The sequence below is a fragment of the Oryx dammah genome, unplaced genomic scaffold (genome assembly GCF_014754425.2).
Source record: "Oryx dammah isolate SB20612 unplaced genomic scaffold, SCBI_Odam_1.1 HiC_scaffold_8, whole genome shotgun sequence".
NCBI classification, from domain to species: Eukaryota; Metazoa; Chordata; class Mammalia; order Artiodactyla; family Bovidae; genus Oryx; species Oryx dammah.
The window spans coordinates 51265711-51277436 of NW_024070192.1; the positions used below are offsets into that span (position 1 = coordinate 51265711).

Consider the following 11726-nt stretch of genomic DNA (forward strand, 5'->3'; position numbering starts at 1 on the left):
AAATAGATAGATATAAAAAGAAAAAAACAACAAAAAGGGCTCTGGGGAATTACAAATATGATAGTTTTTTAAAAATCAGTAAGGGAATTCCCTGGTGGTCCAGGGATTAAGACTCTGTACTTGCACTGCCAGGGGCCTGGACTGGATCCCTGGTTGGGCAACTATTAATGAAATGCCAGAAGCCACACAGCAAAGCCAAATAAATACACTAAATTTTAAAAATGATTTCTAGAAAAACCTCAGAAAGTAAACAGAAAGATAAAGAAATGGACAAGTAGAAAGGAAAGAAAAACAGATGATCATTCTAGGACGTCCAACACCCAAGTAAATGCAATTCTAAGAGAAGAAAACAACCATGGAAAATTATCAAAGAGATCATAAAAGAAAATTCCCTGGAGCTAAATGACTGAAAACTTTTAAGACTGAAACAGTAAAAATAAATAATAAGAATCAAAACAAGACACATCACTGCAAAAATTTGGAATATCAAATTCCCCTTCATTCAGTTTCTCAGGAAATCACCAGTAAATGGTCACCAAAGCAAGGGAACAGGACACAAACTAAGAGAAAGGAAAATCTGGGATCTAAGAAACAAAGGATCCAACACTGATGGAGTCAGGAGTATTTGAAGGACTGTAGTGAAGGGGAAGTCCAGTAACGACAGCTATGCCGAGAGAAAGATCAGCACAGGTGAGCACAGGGGACAGAAGGCTCCTCTGGGATGGCGCTAGGAAAATAAACAGGACTAGTCACTTATCTAATAAGTGTGATCATACACTGGCCTGAAAGGTGTTTTACAGAGTTGATGGGAGGTTTGTGAAAGCAACAGTAGATCAAAAGAAAACGATGCCAGATGAGGATGGGAAAAAGGAAGAAAGGAATAAAATAGGAAGTCGATCTGTAATTCTAAAACTACTGAATTAAGTCACAGCAGAACATGCTTATTACTTAGAAATACAGAGACCAGAACAAAGGGCTAAAAGAGTTAACCTCGGAGGAGAACTGAAGCAATCTCCTCTGCACCCTCACCAAGTAACCAGGCAGAATAAAACAGGAGTAAGAATGATAAAATGTACCCCACATTCCAAGAGGACTTATAATTGTGGTAGAAATACAATTTTTAACTGAGAATTTTAGACCAAAATATAGATTTTATAGCAATTAAGAATATAGTTGAGGGGGAGAAGAGAAATCACCTTTTTAAGCACCTTCATGGCAAATATTTTCCCGGTATTTGCTCCTGTTACTTTTCGTACTTGAAAAACCTGGATGAAAATAAAAGTCTGTGTTATTAAAAGCTAAACTATGTTAAGTCACAGTCCCTTAATTCCTAAGTAAATGAAGCAAATGATATAGCAGTCTATATTCTTACAGAAACTAGCACCATCAAGGACTGTGTACAAAAATGATGAGTTAAAAGAGCCAGACTACATTCAAGATTTAGTAGTGTGCTTAATCACTCAGACCCCCGGAACTGTAACCCACCTGGCTTCTCTGGCCTTGGGGATTCGCCAGGCAAGAATACTGGAGTGGGTTGCCATGCCCTCCTCCAGGGGATCTTCCCTACCCAGGGCTCCCACATTGCAGGCAAATTCTTTACCGTCTGAGCCACCAGAGAAGCCCAAGAAAACCGGAGTGGGCAGCATGTCCCTTTAGGGGATCTTTACTTCCCAGGGATTGAACTGGGTTCTCCTGCATTGCAGGAGGATTCTTGACCAGCTGAGCTACCTAGGAAGTCCTTAGTAGTGAAACCTGTCATACAACACAGAACCTTCCTGTTTATTCTGCTGACATCTGGTGGCAAAGTTGGTCATTACCATCTAATAACAAGCACTGTGTTATAACAAGCACTCCATGTTACTTTATAAAATCCAAGTTTGCACAGAAAAAACTATAATCATGTTTCCTAGACACACAGAAATTATAAAATAGCTCATAAATTTTCAGAGAAGCTTCACATATAACTATTTAATAATATCTGACGGGAATTACTTATGCCTTAAAATGATTAGCCATAATATCCTTTCATGCAACAGCTAAAATATGAGATTCACAGTGCACGTGTTACACATTCACAATGATTAAAACATATGAGAACGTGTCCTGAAGCCTAAGAATAAACTACAAATGCCATGTTTTACAAAAATGAACACTACACAATAGCATAAATAGTTCTCAAGCTTAATCTTAACTACTAACATGTTACCCAAACTCTGTCTTTTGAAAAACAATGGCAAATGGAATGTCCAAATTTTCTTAAACGGAACACTCAAAGGTGAGGTCTTAAATTAGAAAGCTTCTGGCAAACTATGAAACCAAGAGATGTTCTTCATTTTTCTTCTCCTCTCTTAAATTCTTCAACTTCCCTAACTCTATTGCTGTGAATACTGCAAGTCACAGAAAATCAATTCAGATTAAGGTCTCAGTAACAGATACCAATCTAATGTGCCATGCCTCTTGACAGTAAGGAGTAGTTTGTTTTTTAAAAGAATACCTATAGCCGGTACCATTTAGCAAAAAGAAGGAATGAATCCTCTAGTAACAGATACTCCCTAGCCCAGCTGCCTATTTATTTATTCTACAAATATTGACTGAGTACCCACAAAGTGCCAGGCTTTTATGTGAATGGTGGTAAGAGGAGGAGAGCTTCTATACATTGCTCAAATAATAGAGGGTTAAATGATCCTGTCCTTTGCTGAGAGCTTACAAAGACTGAAGAAGACAGCTGGGAACAGGGTGTAAACATTAATCTACCCAAGACAGACAAAAACAGCTCTCATTTCAAAATACTTCCTACCTTTCCATAGCCCCCTTTACCAAGTACTCGAAGTAGCTCAAAACATTCTGGTCTGATTTTTTCTGGCCCTCTGTTCACACTAGTTTCTGAGATTTCAAATTTCTCACAATGCTCCATGCCACTGGGGAGAAAAGCAAAACCAAAAGTAAATTTGCGAAAAGTTAAATTACCTTCAGCATATTGTTAGAATGAGAATTATACTCCAATTAAGTAAAAGGAAAAAAGTACATGATAGCAAATTTAGTATCTGTGCTCTAAGTTAACTAATGATTCGATGACATGGTAAGTCAAGATTAGGGTGGCTTGAGAACTGTCTTCTGATCTGCTTGTTTACAGAATGTGCTACTGATTATTGATTTTCATAAGCATCAAGTATTCCCAAACTAAGATGAATTAGAACAAGTTTATTAAGCTGACAAAGGAAAAAAGTCTTCTAGTTATTCAAATTTAGTTTATTCAAAATGTCTGAGATTAGATATTATCCAACTGTATTTGGCAACGTCAGCAGAAAATCTAAGCATTTTCTAAAAGTACCCAATCAGTTCAAGTTTTCAGCTAAAAATTCTTGTTAATAAATTATAACCATGCATCTTTCCATATATACTTAATTTAAAGGTTCCAAAAAGGGTGGCAATTTATCTGTCCTTTAAATGCTTTCTATGAGTGATCTTAGTTTCCCCACAATCCAAGGCTTTTTACTTGAAGGTGGGATACAGAGCAGATTAAAAAACTATTCAACTAGTGAAGCTTTCCCAGAATGACACAAGAATGCACAAATCTCTGTTTAGATGATGCATTACAAGCAAAACAAGAAGCATTTGATTTGGGGAGCATTTCTAAAATTTTTATTGTTCAGTAGGAAAAGGTAGTTCTCCATATTAAACTAATAAAAATCTTTTACACACTCAAATATTCAGAATACTCTGAATTTTAATAATCTTCTTCTCAAAATCCATACATGAAGGATATGTTTTCATATTGGTGCCAAGCTCAGTAAACCAAGTCTCTGTATGACTATATATTTAAGAACAGGTTATTAAAATCACATGATGGCTGTAAACTGGAACTGATATAAAATTTAAAAAAGAGACAGCACAGTGAAACCTTTTCAAATATACTTACAGTTCATATGGTCCAACTCCCCCATGGTCCATGCTTTCATTTAACTGACCCTGAAAAATACGTGAAAGTTTTAAAAATAAATAATCCCATAAACAAGAATTTTAAGAATTTAATGCTTCACCCCATTACTGAAGGAGAATGAGTGAAAGACATCAGCTTACAAATTCTCTATGCTTTATTAACAGGCAAATGTGGTGATGAACAAAGCGAAGGCCACAGTGTTAAGGGGATTTCACTTGCAATTTTATGTGACAACTAAGCGACAGATGCTACTCATCAGTGATCTACAAACAAAACCGGGTGACTTCTCCTTCAAAAATTACATGTATTCAAAATAGGTATTCTATATTTTATTAAACTAAAGGTACTGCATTCTCAGTTAATCAAATGACTGATAAAAAGTTATTCTGACATGCTTTTGATAAGTAACATAATGCTAGAAACCTTATGTAACTGCAACCTAACCAAGCCTAAGGTAACCACAACCATTCTAAGATATTGTCATGAATGATATGGCTGATCAAAGCAAAACAGTTAAGCAACACTCTCAAATTGTGTGGAGTCATAGTGGCCATACATTTATTCTGACCATAGTATAAATGAGTGCAAAACTTAATTTAACCCTTTGTACACTAGCAAAATGAACAATTCAAAAATGAAATTAGGATAACTCCATTCACAGTGGCATCAATAGAATAAAATACTTAAGAAATAAATTTAACAAAAGAAGTGCAAGGTTTCAATATTTGATAACTCCAAAAACATTGCTGAAAGAAATTTTAAAAGACCTAAATAAATCAAAAGACATTCCGTGTTCATGGATCAGACAACTTAATATTGTTAAGATGGTAATACTACACAAATTGGTTTACAGATTCAACTCAATCTTTTAAAAACACCTAGTTCCTTTCTTGCAGAAACTGCCAAGCTTATCCTAAAATTCACTCAGAAAACCAAGGGCGGGAGGTGGGGGTAGGGTGAAAAACAGTCTTGAAAAAGGAGAACCAAGTTGGGGGACTTACATGTCCTGATTTCAAAATGTACTATGAAGCAACAGCAATTAATGCAGTGTGGTACTGGCATAAGGACAGAAATATAAATCAATGAAATAGAAATGAGAGCGCAGAATAAACCCTTCCATTTATGGTCAACTGATTTTTGACAAAGATGCTAAGAAACTTCAATGGGAGAGAGACTTGTTTCAATAAATGACAGTTCTGGGCAACTGCATATCCAATTGCGAACATTTACTTTGGATCCTTACCTTCACACCATGCGTAAAAATGGATCACAGACCTAAATGTAAGAACTAAAACTATAAACCATAAAATTCTTAGAAGAACTAGGAGAGAGTAAATCTTCACAATCCATAAAATAAGAACATATAAAGAACTTCTACAACTCAATAATAAAAAAAATTAAGTAACCCACTTAGAAAAAATAGGTTAGGATCTGAACAGGCATTTCCACAAAGAAGGTAAGTGGTCAAAAGTCACATGAAAGTACGTTCAATATCATTAGCCCTTAGGGAAGTACAAGCCAAAACTATATTGAGATATCACTTTACATCAACTAGGATAGCTACAATTAAAAAGACCAAAAAAAAAAAAAAAAAAAACACACACGAAAACCAAGTTTGGCAAGGATGCAGAGAAACTGTAACCCTCATACACTGCTGGCAGCAATGTAAAATGGTATAACCACTTTGGAAAAGTTAGGCAGTTTCTTCAAAAATTAAACATAGACTTACCATATGATCCAGCAAATCTATTCCTTGGTATCTACCCAAGAGAAATGAAAATAACATGTTCCACAAAGACTCAGGCATAAACGTTCATAGCAGTATTATTTACAATAGCCCCCAAATGGAAACGACTCAAATGAACATCGTTGACACTAACAATGGAATACTATTTGGCTATAAAAAGGAATTAAATACTGAAATACACTACAACAAAGATGATCCTTAACTCATTAACTTGCGTGAAAGAAGCCAAATACAAAAGGCCACATATTATAAGTCCACTTATGCATGCTCCAGAAAAGGCAAATTTACAGGTACGGGAAGCAGACTAGTGGCTGCTGAGGGTTGGGGATGGCAGTGAGGAGTGACTGTGAATGGGCCCGGAGTTTCTGTTGAGGGCGACAGAAATGTGCTAAAACTAAATTACGGTGATGGCTGTATAACTCTAAAAATATACTAAAAGTCACTGAACTCTAAAATATAACCTGGCAGCAGAAACTCAGTTATTAGTATTATAAAATATAGCTTTAAATGGAGTATTCTTAAATACAGTCTGATTATGAACTCTCAATTTCTATCACAGGCACCAAAAAATTAGAAGTTTTAAAGTTTTTATTAAGAATTTTGGAATAATTCAATAAGTTTTAGGTGAACTCATCTTTCTTCAAAGATACCAGTACATAGTCATGATATACAAAGGAAATGGACAGTATTTTTACATAATGGGTGGTCAAATGCGCTCTCAAAACAAGTGTTTTAGTCAGAACTTGCTCACAGTGTGAACAACTCAGGATGAAGGCTAACACCAAGGATGTATGTCTCATGATTAGACATAGGCAAATGGGTGGTGGGGGGGATGCAGTATAAAGGGAAAAAAATACTTGCAGTTTCAACTTGATACAGCTTCTTTTGTGTGGGAGGGACAGGCAGGGGTGGTTATCATTAAAGGATTTTTTTGGGGGGTCTCTGGGGCTTCATACAGTCACCTATAATGACTTCACTTTAAGGACAAAAGGCCAACTTCTATAAAATTGGTATTATATAATTGTTTTATCTTTAATATTCACTTTACTTAATTCTAAATTAAAGACTACAGAGTGATTAACACTGAGCCAGGACTTTGAAGTCACCTAGAAAGAAGCCACATGCCCTGCGGCTATGTTTCACTTCCGGAGTCAGCCAGGCCTGTCTTGCCACCTGCATCTGAGCTTAGAACTTCCTACCGTTACCTCTGGAGCACAAGCATTTTGAGGCACAATTTTTTTTTCTGCTACTCAATGGTATCTAGAAGTCCAACACCAGAAACACCAAGCTATTCTACAGGATATACTGATGGTTATCCTTCACAGGAAACTTTATTCAGATTTTTTTTCTGCCTTAAGCTTTATGATGCATCTGATGTTTTTTTGTGTGTGTGCCACTAATTGACAAAGTAGAATTCTCCCCATTGTGGCTCAGGGGTGAAGAATTCTCCTGCCAACGCAGGAGATGCATGTTCAATCCCTGGATTGGGAAGATCCCCTGGAGGAGAAAACGGCAACCCACTCCCGCAGTTTTATCTGGAGAATTCCATGGACGCGGGAGCCAGGCAGGCTGCAGTCCATGGGGTCACAAAAGAGCTGGACGCAGGACTTAGTGACTAAACAATAAGGTACTATAGAAGGTAACTGTTTCAAACTAGCCCATCAGAATGACTATTTGCAAAGTTTTAAATTAAAATTATATATAAATTCAAGTTAATATGCCTTAAGTCCCAATTTTATAAAAATTTAAATAAACTGTTTAAAAAGTTTTAAATAAATTGTTACAGAATGGGTGAAAAATATCCTTAATCTAAATATTCATTAAATCATTTATCCACTTGCCTGGCTGTTCACAGATATTTCCTTATAAAATAAGGTTCAGTAATCTGGGGGAAAGAAGTAAATCTGGCCTCAAATACTGGGCTATTTAAAAGCACATTACAGTAAGTATCTAATAAAATGCATGTATTGAGATATTAATAATCATGAACATCTGAATACATACTATCTATATAGCACATTTTTCAAAACACTAAAAATTTTAAAAACTTTTTGCTCAATAAAAATCTACTAACCTAATTTGAAATTCGGCAGTAAGTCTCTATTTCAAATTTTTAACTAGCAGAGTAAAAATTTCATGATTTTTTTAAGTTGCATTAACAATTTTCTTTTACTCTTTTAACCTGTGTCTTCACAGAAAGCAGAGGTTTCCAACATTTTCATAATCTAATGAAAATTTCTAAAGGAAAACTTTCCCTTAGTTTCAACTCTGTTCCCAAATTATATTATCACCAATGAAACAGAAAAACAAAAACCCTTTCAACCACTGGTTTTAATATAGTACTTAAAACTCACTAATTCTCATCTTTTAGTCACTGAAAAATTAACTGTGCCATGTAAATGCATCTGTTTACTATAAATACATATATTCACTAATACAGATTCACTCAGTGTAACATACCTAAAAAGCAGGTATCTCTAGGACTTCCCTGGTGGTCCAGTGGTTAAGAATCGGGCTGCCAATGCAGGGGACACAAGTTCAACCCCTGGCCTGGGAAGATTCCACATGCTACGAGGCAGCTAAGCCCACACGCCACAGCCACCGAAGCCTTGTGCCTAGAGCCCGTGCTCCACAGCAGAAGGAGCCGCTGCCCCGCAACTAAAGGGCAGCCCCTGCTTTCTGCAGCTAGAGAGCCGCACACAGCAACAAAGACCCAGCACGGCCAAAAATTATCAAAAAGGAGGGGGGTGTACTTCTAAATAGGACCAACGACAAAGAGAAAGAAAGCAAGGAAGGAAAGAAACAAACTACTGTTCTAAAAAGGCAGTACCCCTAATATAACTGCATTTATTATTATGTCTTTATGTACAGATGAGGGGAAACTTGAATGATATCCTTGGCAATCAGTTAACACTGACAGGCTCTATTTCCATAAACCAGCTAACTATATAATGTGCCAGGATATTTTGAGAGTACTTGATATACTCTATCTCATATAATCTTCATTTTATGGAGAAGAAAAAAGTCTTTTCTCTGAGTCTTTAGTCTGAGAGATTAAGCAATTTATTTGAGATCATGCAGTCAGGGAGGATGGCTGGAAGGATCTGAATTCGGTCTGACACACCACAAACAGGTACATTACAAACAAGACCAGTGACTGCAGTGAAGAAGCTATGCAATGAAGCTTACTGAACTGTGTCAGAAGATACCACCACTAGTTATCTCCGTGGTCTTGGGCAATCATATCCCTGGTTGATGCCTCAGTTTCCTTTCTGTAAAATGAGGATGTGAGGCTACTCTGACATGCACGAATGTTTTAAAAGCTTGTGTACTAAAGGATGGGGGCTTCCCCAGTGGCTCAGGGGTAAAGAATCCGCCTGCAATACAGGAGACGCAGAAGACTCGGGTTAGATCCCTGGGTTGGGAAGATCCCCTTAAGGAGGAAATTGGCAGGATTTCTTGCCGGGGAATCCCGTGGACAGAGGAGCCTGGTGCGCTACAGTCCACGGTGTCACAAAGAGTTGGATACGACTGAGCACCTGATGGATGGACACACTAAAGGATATAAATTCACAAACAGACAGGATTCTAATTATATTATTAGAAATTCACAGCAGTCAGATTTTCTAAGAATCTAAATTTCTCTCATTTTTCAGAATTTTAAAACCTATAGAGAAACCTGGATGTCACTGAATCTCCTTGGGTGGCCAACCCAATTCCACTCCAACTCTTTATTTGTCCACCTTGCATCTCTTAGAATAACACACTCAAAAGAAACATTTTCAACTCCAAAAGCACTGCTATGTTAGATATATTTTGCTGAAGCCTCTTCCTCAAAACCCTCTTTAATTACCTTTGTAATTAAAGCTCCTCTCCCTAGGGTAGTAGTCATATTTCCTTCTCTTTCCTATTTCCACCAATTTCTCTGACCTCCTCTTCCACACCTGCTCAAAATCCTATTTGCCTGTACCCAGCAGAACAAACATTCAAGAGGGGTCCTAGTTCATAGCAAGAATCTTAAAGACGGTATTTTAATTTCAGCTCATAATAAACCCAAGGTCTGGAAATTTTATCAGTTCAACTGGTGAAGATTTTATTGATATGAAGCACCCTTATCTTTTCCTCCCCTGCTTCGCTCCCAAGCCACTGCCATATGGAGCCAATATAACTGATGAAAGTATGTTATATGTAATGAAAGTAATCCCATATTTGTTCCATTGAGAGGCTAACTGAAATTCCATATGTAAGCATACTAAAAATATACATCGGGGAATTCCCTAGGAGTCCAGTGGTTAGGATTTGGCACTTTCATTTGCCAGGGCTTGGGTTCAATCCCTGGTTGGGGAACTAAGATTCCACTAGCTGTGCTGTGCAGCCACCAAAAAAAAAAAAAAAGTATATATCTCAATACCCATCTTCCACACTGCCCACACTGCCTGATTTCGATTTAGACTCAACTGATAAGAAGAGCATTTCTGTTCTATAAAACCTATTTTCCTAAAGTATTTATGGTATATAGCATCTTCTGTCAACAAGCAGGAAACAACTTACTTGCCCAAGGGAGGAGATAGGGTAGGGGGAAAAAAGGGAGGCCCCTTCTGTAGTTTCAGCAAACATCTGACTTAAGTCATAAACCCATGAACTCATCTAGACAATGGAATTTACAATCTAAATTATCATGAGGTTATCACTGATGGTCATTTGCCCCAGAAACAGTGATTTAGCATGACAACACTATTTGTGAACGTCAGGTACAACCTGTGATTTTGCAACAAATTTATCTTGAATAAAGAATAACTAAGACAGCAAAGGTAAAAACGAGCTATGCATTTAGGAAAAACAATTCTAAATTTAGCACCCTAAATTACAGCAAGGAAAGCCCTCACACCACCATTCACAAGTCTCAGTTCAAGCAATTTATTTTTGGCAAGCCAAATCACAGCTGTCAACGTTGGTTTTTTTCCACCCCAAAATTACATCAAGTATTTCGGAAAAAAATATAGACATCTACAACTAAGGGAAAAGTAAGTTACAAAAGCCGTGTGTCGTTATAAATTATTTTTAAGTCACACGGAAGGGGTTTTTTAAATTTAAAAAAAAAAAAAAAAAGCAAACAAACAAACCCTGGAAGATGCAGCAGAGCCCCCTTGCTCCCGAAATAAAACTCCTGGTGGCTGTAACTGCAGCGGCAGCGCTACTCCCGACAGAAGTTTTCAGCTGTCACTTCTAACAGCTGAGCGCTTCCTAGGAGAGAGGCGACAGGCCGAGAAGAGAGGTGGTTGTGGGACGTCTGAAGATGCAACACTTGAGATCTTACAGTCGAAGGGACACCCTTCCGCGCTTCACCTGCACTTACGGGACACCCAGCAAACGCAGTCCCCCTCCCCCCCCGCACACGCACACGCTTGCAGCGCGCGCGCCCCGCACACTCAGGTCCCGGGGCTCCGGGCAAGTCCTCCGCGCGCGCCTGTCCCCGTCCCCTCCACGGGCTGCTCCCGGCTGCGCTCATCCGGGGCGAGGGGCGCGGCCGGCACCTGCAAGCGCAGCAGCGGCCTCACACCTGAGGGCCAGGTCCTCCCCGCCCGCTGCCCCGCTCCGGGCCGCGCGGCGCCTCGGCTCCTCCTGGATCTCCAGGAACGACTCGCGCCCCCCACCCCCGGGTCTCCGCGCCCTCGGACGCGCCGGGCTTTCCCGGGCCCGCGCCGCCGCCCCGGCCCTGTCACCTCGGGCGCCCCCCCACCCCACCCCCGGGGACCCCGGGCCTCACCCCCTCCTCCAGCTCATCCTCAGAGCCCGCGTCCTCCGGCTGGTCCAGGTCTATGTCAAACACCCCTGCCATGTCCTCAGCTTCCCTGTCTCGGAAGTCCGGCGCTGGGTAGAAACCGTCCCGCCTCCGTCGTCGCCTCATGGGCCCGGACCCGCCGCAGCCACCGCCGCCGCTGCCGCCATCACCGGCCGCTGGGGCTCAGTGCGTCTGCGCCTAGGCCCCAGACTGGCTCCTCAAGTTCGGCACCGAGGCCTGCGCACAGGACTCCGTGA

General features: G+C 39.5%; 1 protein-coding gene across 5 annotated transcripts in view; it reads right to left on the reverse strand.

Moving 5' to 3' along the window:
- The window catches only part of RPS6KB1 (ribosomal protein S6 kinase B1), a 40117-nt gene extending 28448 nt beyond the window's left edge, over window positions 1–11669 (reverse strand). For 2 of the 5 annotated variants that reach the window (XM_040244168.1, XM_040244169.1), the window contains exons 1-4: window positions 11455–11662; window positions 3920–3969; window positions 2798–2918; window positions 1197–1265 (exon numbers count right to left, since the gene is read on the reverse strand). In XM_040244168.1, the coding sequence (XP_040100102.1) occupies window positions 1197–1265; window positions 2798–2918; window positions 3920–3969; window positions 11455–11595 (381 nt within the window). In that variant the 5' untranslated portion in view covers window positions 11596–11662. Of the gene's footprint in view, window positions 1–1196; window positions 1266–2797; window positions 2919–3919; window positions 3970–10810; window positions 10932–11454 lie in introns of all 5 variants that reach the window. The other 3 variants (XM_040244167.1, XR_005721658.1, XM_040244166.1) reach the window with 3 other exon arrangements.
- Window positions 11670–11726: the final 57 nt, after the last annotated feature.